The 12,421-nt window shown below is 43.4% G+C and overlaps 1 protein-coding gene across 1 annotated transcript in view; it reads right to left on the reverse strand.

Moving 5' to 3' along the window:
• LOC126251146 (glutamate receptor ionotropic, kainate 2) overlaps window positions 1-12,421 on the reverse strand; it is a 1,402,037-nt gene that overhangs the window by 131,827 nt on the left and 1,257,789 nt on the right. Inside the window, exon 10 of the mRNA XM_049951920.1 lies at window positions 3,161-3,265. Coding sequence (XP_049807877.1) covers window positions 3,161-3,265 — 105 coding nt within the window. The remainder of the gene's footprint in view (window positions 1-3,160; window positions 3,266-12,421) is intronic.

Here is a 12,421-nt window from a genome sequence, read left to right on the forward strand (position 1 = left end):
GGCTCGTAGCGAAGTTCCGTGCATACGGAATATTGTCTCAGTTATGTGACTGGATTTGTGATTTCCTGTCAGAGAGGTCACAGTTCATAGTAATTGACGGTATATATCGAGTATAAGTGATTTCTGGCGTTCCCCAAGGTAGTATTACAGGCCCTTTGCTGTTCCTTATCTGTATAAACGATTTGGGAGACAATCTGAGCAGCCGTCTTCGGTTGTTTGCAGATGACGCTGTCGTTTATCGACTAATAAAGTCATCAGAAGATCAAAACAAACTGCAAAACGATTTTAAAAAAATATCTGAATGGTGCGAAAATTTGCAGTTGACCCTGAATAACGAAAAGTGTGAGTTCAGCCACATGAGTGCTAAAAGGAACACGTTAAACTTCGGTTACACGATAAATCAGTCTAATCTAAAAACCTTAAATTGAACTAAATACCTAGTTATTACAATTTCGAACAACTTAAATTGGAAGGAACACACAGAAAATGTTGTGGGGAAAGCTAACCAAAGACTGCGTTTTATTGGCAGGACACTTAGAATATGTAACAGACCTACAAAGGAGACTGCCTACACTAAGCTTGTCCGTCCTCTTTTAGAATACTGCTGCGCGGTGTGGGATCCTTACCATATAGGACTGACGGAGTACATCGAAAAAGTCCAAAGAAAGGCAGCACGTTTTGTACTATTGTGAAATATGGGAGAGAGTGTCACAGATTTGGGCTGGGAATAATTAAAAGAAAGCCGTTTTCCGCTGCGACGGAATCTTCTCACGAAATTCCACTCACCAACTTTCTCCTCCGAAAGTGAAAATATTTTGTTGACACCGAACTACATAGGGAGGAACGATCACCACGATAAAATAAGGGCAATCAGAGCTCGTACAGAAAGATATAAGTGTTCATTCTTTCCGCGCGCTATACGAGATTGGAATAATAGAGAGTCGTGAAGGTGGTTCGGTGAACCCTCTGCCAGGCACTTAAATGTGATTTGCAGAGTATCCATGTAGATGTAGATCAGAGAAAAATATTGGTAGCGTAGACTGTTTTGCTTTCTTTTCGAAATACGATTCATATTCCGCATTCTAAGCACTTGCAGTTGTGTGTAGGTATTATCACTGCAATTATAATGACCAAGCTTATTGGGACAACAGACTAATTAGTGTGTGACGTGCGGGACCATGGTTTCCTAGTAGCAAAACAATCACCAAACAAGCCTACTCAACTTCCCAAAGTTCGTCATTATAGAACGAACTCACCTGATGTGACGAACTAACACGGTGACAATGAGTTAAGAAAATAGTAGCACTTGATGAGGTTTGTGCACTAGGAAGATGACCAATTACAAATTTTAATGTGTGTGCAGAGGGGGTTCTGAAAAAGATCCTTATTTAGTCACTATAATCGAAATGGCAGAGGGTACGTTTTGAAGCCATATTTTCTTGGTTTGGGACCTGTCACTGATAGAGCACCTGAAGAATAATAGTTTTCCACAGGTCACATACACTAAAAAATTTTTAAAAAGCTCTATGATTTTGGGAAATTTCCTCCAAATGTGAAACGTAAGTGTTCAATGACAGTGAAACATGAATAGTCCCAAAATTGTGATCAGGTCCGAAAATGCAGAACGAGATAAGGGGTGGCACCTGTGAGGTTCCCTCGATGCCGATGTAAGCATGCAGTTGAAGAGTTGAAGAGAATTATTCGATTTCTTAAGTTCACCTGAAATAAACAGGAACAGGTAGAACGTCTTCAGTTCCGCTAAAAGAGAATGGAAATTTTAGGGCGTACGTGAGATTATCTTAGGCAGTGTTTCTACTTGGCTGCTGAAGTAAAGGCAAGAATGATCATCAGCGTTTACATTTAGATGTAATTATGTATCTATATGTAGAATGTGCCAATGTCAAATTGGGCAGATTTGTAGCTAAATGTTAGGACAACATTAAACGAATACGCGTGTATCTACCGTACAGTTCCAGTGAATCGTAGCACACCTAAACGCTAATATTGCTCATAAGAAACACGAAACTATCGTTATTATTAACAGAACACGGCAGAAATGCTTGCAATTATCATCCAGGAACCCAAATCTAAAGATTCTGTCGTAGCAATTGTTCACTATATGCTGTTTTACCAAAAGGGAGGAACGGGGGTGGAGTTGCAGACTTCAACCTGGTATTCCACTCGTCTTCGAGCTTGCCGAGACAAATGTGTATATCAAAAAACTTTTTTAGTTTCACGTCTCTTATCTCTGTGAGTATTTGTAAAAAGAAAAAAAGGTAGCATTCTGAATGCGTTTCTCTTTTTTTGGTGGAAAATTTTTCCGTATTTCGTTACCTAAGACCAGATTTGTGCGATCACATTAAGGAACATTGAAAGGACAGAAATGTGACTGAAACTTCCTGGCAGATTAAAACTGTGTGCCCGACCGAGACTCGAACTCGGGACCTTTGCCTTTCGCGGGCAAGTGCTCTACCAACTGAGCTACCGAAACACGACTCACGCCCGGTACTCACAGCTTTACTTCTGCCAGTACATCGGTAGCTCAGTTGGTAGAGCACTTGCCCGCGAAAGGCAAAGGTCCCGAGTTCGAGTCTCGGTCGGTCACAGAGTTTTAATCTGCCAGGAAGTTTCATATCAGCGCACACTCCGCTGCAGAGTGGAAATCTCATTCTAGAAATGTGACTGGTTGGGATATTCATAGAAATAGATAAGGAATTGATGAAGGAGTGCAAATCTGCCCCTTGATAAAGACACAGTACGATGAGAACATTAAGTTTCGGAAATAAATGTTACTCATCTATTGCATATCATTGTAGAGAAATTATCCCGGTGCATGGTGTGAAGTAAAATTATCTCTTCACAGTCACAACAAAACTAATAAATGATTTTGAATTTTTACAAATGGCGATTTTCTCTTAGCACCGTGGATATAAGTAGGTAAGTTATTAAATGAGGCATAAAAACTGATAAAGTGTTTCCCGGTTATACATGTACTTATACTTGCAAAGCTGGATGCTTACTAGCATATCTTCATTTGGCAACGGATGTTTAAAGCTTTTCAAATATTCAGCCAAATACGGAGAGTACATTCAAGAGCCGCCGGGCGTTTATTCGCTGCGTGCAGCGCGGCAATGGCAATGCGTCTGGAGAAGATGTTTACCTTGAACAGGATGCCGATGCCGAGGTTCATGAATGGCTTCGTGAAGTCGATGACGCTCTCCCTGGCGTAGTTGATGGTCATGGATGCTACGGCCAAGTCAGCGCGCTGCGAACAAAGATCATTAAAAGATGCGTAGCATTCGTTGTTGTAGCACATCCCAGTCCTCCTCCCGGAGGCGATGAAGTCGAAGAAAGGAACCTATGTTCAAACGATCGGAAAGAAAAGTTGCCGTGTTCTTTGGGAACGTAACATTCTGGCGTTCACTTTATGTTCTTTAGTGAACCCAGAGGAAAGTTAAATACGTATGGCCGCTCCAGGATTTGAACACGGCTCCCCTCGAATGTAAGGTTTGCGACTTCACCACAATGGTGCTCCAACTGAAGGGAGATCCATAAAGTATCTTAAAAAGGAGTTCATTAACATTAACACCAATAACGTGTACATATCTTGTAAAACGACTCGTTCCACATCATTTCGATACAAGACTCGTTCAAATGGTCAATGGAATATGTAATTAACTAACTTCAGAGTGCACAATAACATACAAATATGTTGATAGAATTATCTGATTTACATGTTACTGCAGTGTGCCGAAGTAGGCATGTTGTTGTTGTCTTCAGTCCGAAGACTGGTTTTATGCAGCTCCCCATGCTTCTCCATCATGTGCAGGTCTCTACATCTCTAAATAACTGACTGACTGACTCCATCTGAACAGCCCTCGAAAGATCCAATGGTACAGACCAGCCACCGTGTCATCCTTAGCCGATAAGCGTCGCTGGATGCGGATATGGAAGGGTATATGGTCAGAACATTGCCCTCTCGGCCATTGTCGGTTTTCGTGATAGGAGCCATTACTTCTCAATGAAGTAGTTGCTCAACTGGTCTCAAAAGGGCTGAATGTATCGCGCTTGGCAACAGCGCTAGGAAAATTCTGACGGTGACCTATCTAAGTGCTAGCCAAGCCCGACAGCGCTGAAATTCGATGATCTGACGGGAACCAATGTTATCACTGCGACAAGGCCGTTGGCTTCTAAATAACTACTGCAACCAAAATCTTTCTGAATCTGTTTACTGTATTCATCTCTGGTCTCCCTCAACGTTTTTACCCTTCCACCCGCACGGTCCTACATTACGAAACTGGTGGTCCCTTGATGTCTCGAAATGTGTCCTACCAACCGATCCCTTCTTCTAGTGATGTTGTGCCACAAATTTCTTTTCTCCCCATTTCTGTTCAGTGCCTCCTCATTAGTCACGTGATTTACATATCTAATCTTCGCATTCCTCTGAGCACCACATATCAAAACCTTCTATCCTCTTCTTGTATAAACTATTTATCGCCCATGTTTCGCTTCGAGTACATGGCTACACGCCATACAAACACTTTCAGAAAGTACTCCATGACACTTAAATCTATATTCTGTATTAACAAATTTCTCTTTTTCTGAAACGCTTTTCTTGAGATTGCTAGCCTGCCTTTTTATATCGTCTCCACTTAAATCATCATCAGTTATTCCCCTGTGCAAATAGCAGAACTTATCTACTACTTTTAATGTCTTGTTTTCTAATCTAATTCACTCAGCACCACTTCTTTAATTCGACTACAATCCATTATGCTCGTTTTGCTTTTGTGGATGTTCACAATTCACTCAGCACCACTTCTTTAATTCGACTACAATCCATTATGCTCGTTTTGCTTTTGTGGATGTTCATCTTACATCGTCCTTCCAAGACACTGTCCATATCGTTCAACTGCTCCACCAAGTCTTTCGCTGTCTCTGACAAAATTACAGTATCATCGGCAAACCTCAAAGTTTTTATTTCTTCTCCCTGTACCTTTAATTCCTACTCCAAGTTTTTCTTTGGTTTCCTGTCCAGCTTGCTCAGTATATAGATTGAGTAACACTAGGGATAGGCTATAACCTCTGTCTCATTCCCTTCCTAAACGCTGCTTCCTTTCATGCCTGGTAACTCTTATGCCCCATAACTCTTATAACTGCCTCCTGGTTTCTGTACAAGTTGCAAATATTCATTTGTTCCCTGTATTTTACCCCCACTAGCTTCAGAATTTCATAGAATTTTCCAGTCAACATTGTTAAAAGCCTATTGGCTTCTGTCTCGGGTTCTTCGGCCGACGTTCATCTAATGATTTTTCTGACGTTTCGCCAGCAACGTCAGAAAAATCATTAGATGAACGTCGGCCGAAGAACCCGAGACAGAAGCCAATAGGCAGTTGGTCAACAAGTGGCCACGAAAGCCTCAACAATTTTGTATTGTTAAAAGCTTTCTCTAAGTCTGCAAATGCTACCTTCCAAGGTAAGTCGTACGGTCAGCGTTACCTCACACGTGCCTACATTTCTCCTGAATCCAAACTGATCTTTCCCAAGCCCAGCTCCTGCCAGTTTTTCCATTCTTCTGTCTCATGTATTTTGTAACCAGATGGAAGAGTTCTGTCATGGCTGATTCACATAAGGCTATCAGTGGTTCTGATGGGATGTCGTCTACTACCGGAGCCTAATTTCAGGTTAGGGCTTATAATGCTTCGTCAGATTCTTCCCTTAGTATCATACGTCTTATCTCATCTTTGTCAAAGTCCTCTTCCAATGCGATAACATTGCCCATGAGTACATCTTCCTTGTATACACTCCTTATACTCCTTCTACCTTTCAGTTTTCCCCTCTTTTCTTAGTACTGGTTTTCAATTGGAACTCTTGATATTCACACAGCTGCTTCTATTTTCTCCAAAGGCCTCTTTAATTTCCTGTACCTATCATACCCCTAGTGAAATATGCTTCTAAATCCTGACATTTGGCCGGTCGGAGTTGCCGAGCGGTTCTAGGCGCTACAGTCTGGAGACGCTCGACCGCTACGGTGGCAGGTTTGAATCTTGCCTCGGGCATGGATGTGTGTGGTGTCCTTAGGTTAGTTAGGTTTAAGTAGTTCAAAGTTCTAGCGGACTGATGACCTCAGAAGTTAAGTCCCATAGTGCTCAGAGCCATTTGGACCTGACATTTGTCCTCTAGCGATTCCTGCTTAGGCATTTTGCACTTCCTGCCAGTTTCATTTTTGAGACATTTGTATTCCGTTTTGCCTGCTTCATTTACTGCATTTTTAGATTTTCTCCTTTCACTGATTAATTTCAATATCCCTTGTGTTAATGAAGGATTTCTACTAGTCCTCATCTTTTTACCTATTTGATCCTCTGCTCGCTTCACTAGTTCATGTCTCAAAAATACCCATTTGTCTTTTATTGTCTCCTTTCCCATTTTCATTTCAATCCTTGCCTAATTTTCCCTCTGAAACTCTCACCAACTTCTAGTTCCATAAACCTAACCAGGTCCATCACTTCTTGCAGTTCTTTAGTTTTAATGTGCGGTTATTAACCAATAAATTATGATCAGAGTCCACATATGCCCGTGTTAATATCTTACAATTAAAACTTTGGTCCCAAAATTTCTCTCTTACCCTCCTTTTCCTTCTATCTCTTACACCTCAGGATAGTGTCCCCGATGGACATTAAAAATTCGTCCAAATTCTACCTTGGCAGAAACCAAACCACCTTTGTCAGTGACCATTAGACTACCAGATAGGGGGAAATGCCAAGCGAGTTGTTGCAAACATGGAAGCTATCGCAGCATGGGAAAATGGCGAGCACCCAGGCCGCAAGAGAAGTATAATGACATCATTGAAGCTAAGAGATACAGTCATTCTAGTGAAAAAAACAGAGTTTCATAAGAAAGGCTAGGGACAACGCAACAGTAAGTATTCAGCTGTCGAGATTGCAGGAAAGAGCATCTGAAAGACGGAGTTGTGAAAGTCTGAAGTCATCAGGAGAGTTCACAGCGAAGTAAAACCAGGACACATGACGTCATAGCCATACTGCCGCCACAGTGTGCACGGGAAGCACCAATATAAATAGCCCGCCCTTCTTAACAAATGTCTGACTGATGAGTGCTGATTGCCAACTGCCCAGTGCATAATCTCAGTCCTTGTGTCTGTCGCAGCTACCCAGTGAGAGGGGAGGCTATGGAGTCGACCCTCGGCACACCTATGGAACTACGAGTCTGGCTGGAGGGACGCTGCTGCTGCCAACTTCTGAAGCAACAATGATAGGGTGCGAAGACTGCCATCACCCTGCAAGTCTACAAGAGGCTTGACTTGCATGACCTGGAAGCTGTCATCTGCCTTCGAGAGATGGGACACTGCTATTGCTTATCCTATTCCTGAGGCCGTTATTGATGCTGCTGCCTGCTGTTTCCTAAATGGGGGCTGAGACCCGACCCCTGCGAGCCAACGAGTACTTCAGGTAGACTTGGGCGAGACACCTGAGTGCAAATCTTCGACATCCGTGAGAGCACTTTGGAGATCGATATGAAGGCCGTCAGATACCACACTCGATGGCTGTGCATGACGTAGCAGCCGCCACCTGACATTTCGCTTTGCTGGCGATACTGCAAGATGAGTGCAACCCTGTCTTCTGCCACTGGTGTTGCGCTACTCCCCCGGCCCTGCCATGGGGTGGCACTTAGAAAGGATGTCGTGTGTTACTACCCAATAAATGTGTTGTTGTCATTGACATTTCCTTGGCACTCTCAAGTGTAACTAGGACCTCACACCACATCCTGTCCGGCTCTCTCCTGACGACTGTAGGGGTCTGGGACAGGACCCCTGTATGTAGTGGCAGCAAGTGGTTGTCAGTGGTAGAGATATCTATGCCTGGTGCCACACCCAAACCTCGGACATCAGCTTCCAACCGCGTAAGTAGCTCCAGCGTTGGATCAACAGCTACGAGTTGATGTTTGTAAAAATGTGGTGCGGTGAGTGACTGATATATTTTTAAATGAACGTTCTAGAGTGTTGCAACGCTCAATGTTTGACCGGTCACGGGTCGTCTGTTTGGGGGGGGGGGGGGGGGGGGCGAGCCGCTCGTGTCCGGCCCCATACGACTCGGACGGTCACGTACTCGTCCCATGTCTGTTGTCCGGATTCCGAACACGCGGATAACCGAGCATGACCGGTCACCGCTGACGTCTTACCTCATCTCGCCACGGCTCGCTGCACTGTACTGCCAACGCCTCTCTCTCTCTCTCTTTCTCTCTCTCTCTCTCTCTCTCTGACACACACACACACACACACACACACACACAATCTATTTATCTCTGTCTCTCTCTCTTTTAATACAGAAGTAACGTTTCCAAGAACGAGTACGTGACACAGCTAAATTCATGACGCACTTGGAAAGTAAAATGATATTTCAATACAATCGCGGATAGGAGACGTAGCAATTTTAAGTCTGGAAGTGATCTCAGTCTTCTCACAAACGAAAGTCAAGGCTCGATTTTTAATCCTTTGTACCTCCTCTTAAAAAATACATATTTGTTAGTACACATCAATTACGCTAGTTAATTATAACTCTATCGCGTATCATAATGAAACAGTGCTTTTAACTGCAGTAATTACTCACCTGACAGTCAGTGTTATTGACACTGTAAATTTGTAGCAGTTTGTGAAACCAAAGAAGAACTAACTGGATTGTCGGTTCTTTTTCGCGTTTTTATTCATCAGTGGCCTCTTTAAATGGTCTCAGAAAATGCGCAATTTTTCCTGCAAGCTCATTACCATATCCTTTTAATCTGTAAGCGGAGTCCTTTTCCGTCAGCAAAGCACCAACTTCGTTATACTGAGTGTGTAAGGATTCCAGCATAGTGTACAAGCTGTTCCAGCGTGTGCAGACCTCTTGTTTCAACGATGATTTCAAAGACGAGCAGAGGCCACTTTTCTTAATGTACCTTACAATGGATTTTGCAGTATATATTGTTGATGCGATGTTCGGGGCATGATTTAACAAGAAGTTATCTTCATCGGAAGTATGGCTACGTGCTGTGTTTATACAATGAGCAGAACAAGGAATCCTTTCGTGATTTTCCAAAGCCTTTATTACATTGGCAACCTGGTCGGGAACAAAAACAAAACTGTGCAACATGTGCGGCGAAATGTCCCAATCAGCCATCCTCTCTTCAATTTATTTCATAATATTTACTCCCGTCTTCTTAACGTCAGGGAATTTTGTTGTAAATAAAACATTGTTCACAAGAAACCAATCTGTGTCAATGTAATGTGTTGTAAGTGCCAAATAGTGCACCTGATTATGTGAATCAGTCCACGTATCAACTGTCGCAGCACTTGTTTTATTAATAACTTCCGCAATAACGGAAGGCATTACGTACCCAGTAGACGCACTGTTTTCGTCTACAACCAACAGAAATGTACTCCATACTTGGCTTTTTAGACCTTCCCGTTCCTTCAATGTGTAAACATTGGTTTCAATCTTAGGTCTTACTGCACTGGCTTCCTCGCGCTGCATGATTACAGAGAGAGGCACACCACAAATGAGAAGCCCGTACTGGCTGCAGTCTCACACGGATAATGATACGTGTAATGTGTTTGAAGTTACGTGCTACGTATTCGGCCACGTCTTCTATGCTCGGTCACCAGAATTAGTGCGGGCAGCCTACCCAGTTAGGGTGTGCTCGCCCCATCTCGTGTTTCGTGCTCGCGTACCCGGTCATGCAGGACTCTAGAACGTACCTCCATTGACTGCATTGCTGTTTATTCAATTACGACCCAGGTTTCAGAATTTTATATCACTTTCAAGTGACTGAGGTTATGTCATTAACATATATTACAGGACATCAAGCTCAAATTAAGAAAAATATTGGATCCCCATGAAATTCCAGTTGTAAAATTATCGTCTTGTAAGAAGATCACTAAATAATAGTGATAGTGAGAGCACATCATATTTAGTAAAAACAGTTTTACCGAACTAAAGGAGCCCTGGAAGGCGATCTTGCGCTTGTCTTGCAGTATCGTCAGCAGAGTGAAGTGTCTGGTAGCGGCTGCTACACCACGGACTGCCATCAAACGCAGAATCCTGTGGTCTCCAGCTCTGCACATCGATCTCCAAAGTGCTATCATCGACGTCGAAGATTTGCACCCATGAATCTCGACCCACGTCCACCTCAAGTACTCAATGGCTCGCAGTGTTGGCTCTTCATTCCCCGTGTAGGAAACAGGAGCCAGCAGCGTCGGTGTCAGCCTCAGAAATGGGTTGAACAGCGGCCGTGCTCCCCCTCTCAAAGACAGATGACGGACAACATCTCAGGTCAAGCAGGTCAAGTCTCAAGCAGACCTGCAGGATGGCGGTGGTCAGTGTTGCTTCAGAAGTTGGCGGTGGGGCTGGCAACAGCAGCGTACTTCCAGCTGGATTCCGGGCTCCAGAGATGGATGGAGACAGCTATGTGTGCCACACAGTGTATCTGATTGTTTCCGCTGCTGTAGTTCCTGTGATGACCTCAGACAGCAGAATATGTCGAAAATGTTCCAATTTCTCCACTTGGCACCTCCCCTCTCATAGGATAGCTGCAACTGACACAAGGGTTGAGACTATACACCGCACAGTCAGCAGTCATCGTTCAACAATCAGAGATTTGTTAAGAAGAGTGGGGTACTGGCGCTTTCTATGTGCTCTGTGGCGGTTGAATGGCTATAACATCATGTTTCCCGGTTTTACCTCGATGTCAGCTCTCCTAGTGACTTCAGATTTTTCAGATTCATACCTCAGAGGCTCTTTTCTCCTGGCTCGACACCAGAAAATACTTACAGTTGCTTTCCCCTTAGCCTTCATTACAAAATCTCCTTTGTCACTTGTATGATGGTATCTCTCAGCTTACATGATGTCATTACGCTTCCCGCGCAGACCTGGGCGCTCGTCATTTTTCCATGCTACGATAGCTTCCATGTCTTTCGCAACTCGATCAGCATTCCCTGCTAGGCGGCAGTTCACTGGTAATTGACATAGACGATTTGGTTTCTGTGAGCTGCCAAGGTAGAACTTGCGTGAATTTTTAGTGTGTGCAAGGGCTAATATCCTGGGGCATAACATCTCCCCCTAACTTCAGAAAGTTCCTTATCAGCGCTACTCCACCGGCCCTGTCATGGCGCGGCCCCTTTCGAAGACAATCGTGTATTACAGCCCAATAAAAGTGTTATTGTCAATGATGCCTCCTTGGTACTCTCCAGCATTAGGACCTCATTACCGCATCCCGTCCAGTTCTCTCCTGACGGCGTAGGAGTCTGTGAATGGACCATTGTAAATCAAATTCCAGTCCTTCATAACTTTTAAATTTTGTCTCTCTAAACTATCTGGACAAATTCTTTTATGTCATATACATTTCTTGAATCTCTTCATCATCTGCAGAGCTAGTTGACATATAAACTTGCATTACTGTGGTGGATGTGGGATTCGTGTCTATCTTGGTTCACCATTCTGCTCATAATAGGTTTCCCGCATTCCTATTTTCTTATTCCCTATTATACCTACTCTTGCATCACCCCAATTTGGCTTTTCATTTATAGCCCTGTATTCACCTGACTGGAAATCCTATTCCTGCTGCCACTGAATTTCACTAATTCCCACTGTATCTAACTTTGATCTATTCATTTCTCTTTTTAAATTTTCTAATCTACCGGCCCAATTAAGGGGCCTAACATTCCACGCTCCGATCCGTAGAATACCAGTTTAGTTTCTCCTGCCGATGACATCCTTCTGAGTAGTCTCCGCCTGAAGTTCTGAATGGGGGATTATTTTACCTCTGGAATAATTTACCCAAAAGGACGCTATACAGTAGAGCTACACGCCCAGGGGGAAAATTGCGGCTGTAGTTTCCCCTTTCTTTCATTCGTTCACAGTACTAGCAGAGCAGATCAGTCAATTATTGTGGTTGCATCTATGGTACATTTGTTTGTATTTCTGAGGTACAAAAGCCTCCCAACCAACAGTAAGGTTTCCTTTCGCGGAGAGAGGAGGGGGGGGGGGGATAGGCATATTGTACGAAATATAATAAAACTATCAGCAGCTACATCTACATCTACGTTGAGGAAAAAGCCTTGCTCCAACATATACTGTTACGCTGTACCACTTAACAGTTCAGAGACGCAAGCATGAATCGCTTATACATTTTGTTCACAATAACGTGCCTGGCAGAGGGTTCAATGAACCACCTTCAAGCTGTCTCTATACCGTTCCACTCTCGAACGGCACTCGGGAAAAACGAGCACTGAAATTTTTCTGTTCGACCCCTGATTTCTCTTATTTTATCGTGATGTAGGTGTTTGTCAACAGAATGTTTTCGCGATCGGAGGAGGAAACTGGTGATTGAAATTTCATGAGAAGATTCTGTCGCAACGAAAAACGCCTTTGTTTTA

This window comes from Schistocerca nitens, chromosome 1, assembly GCF_023898315.1.
Source record: "Schistocerca nitens isolate TAMUIC-IGC-003100 chromosome 1, iqSchNite1.1, whole genome shotgun sequence".
Lineage (NCBI taxonomy): Eukaryota > Metazoa > Arthropoda > Insecta > Orthoptera > Acrididae > Schistocerca > Schistocerca nitens.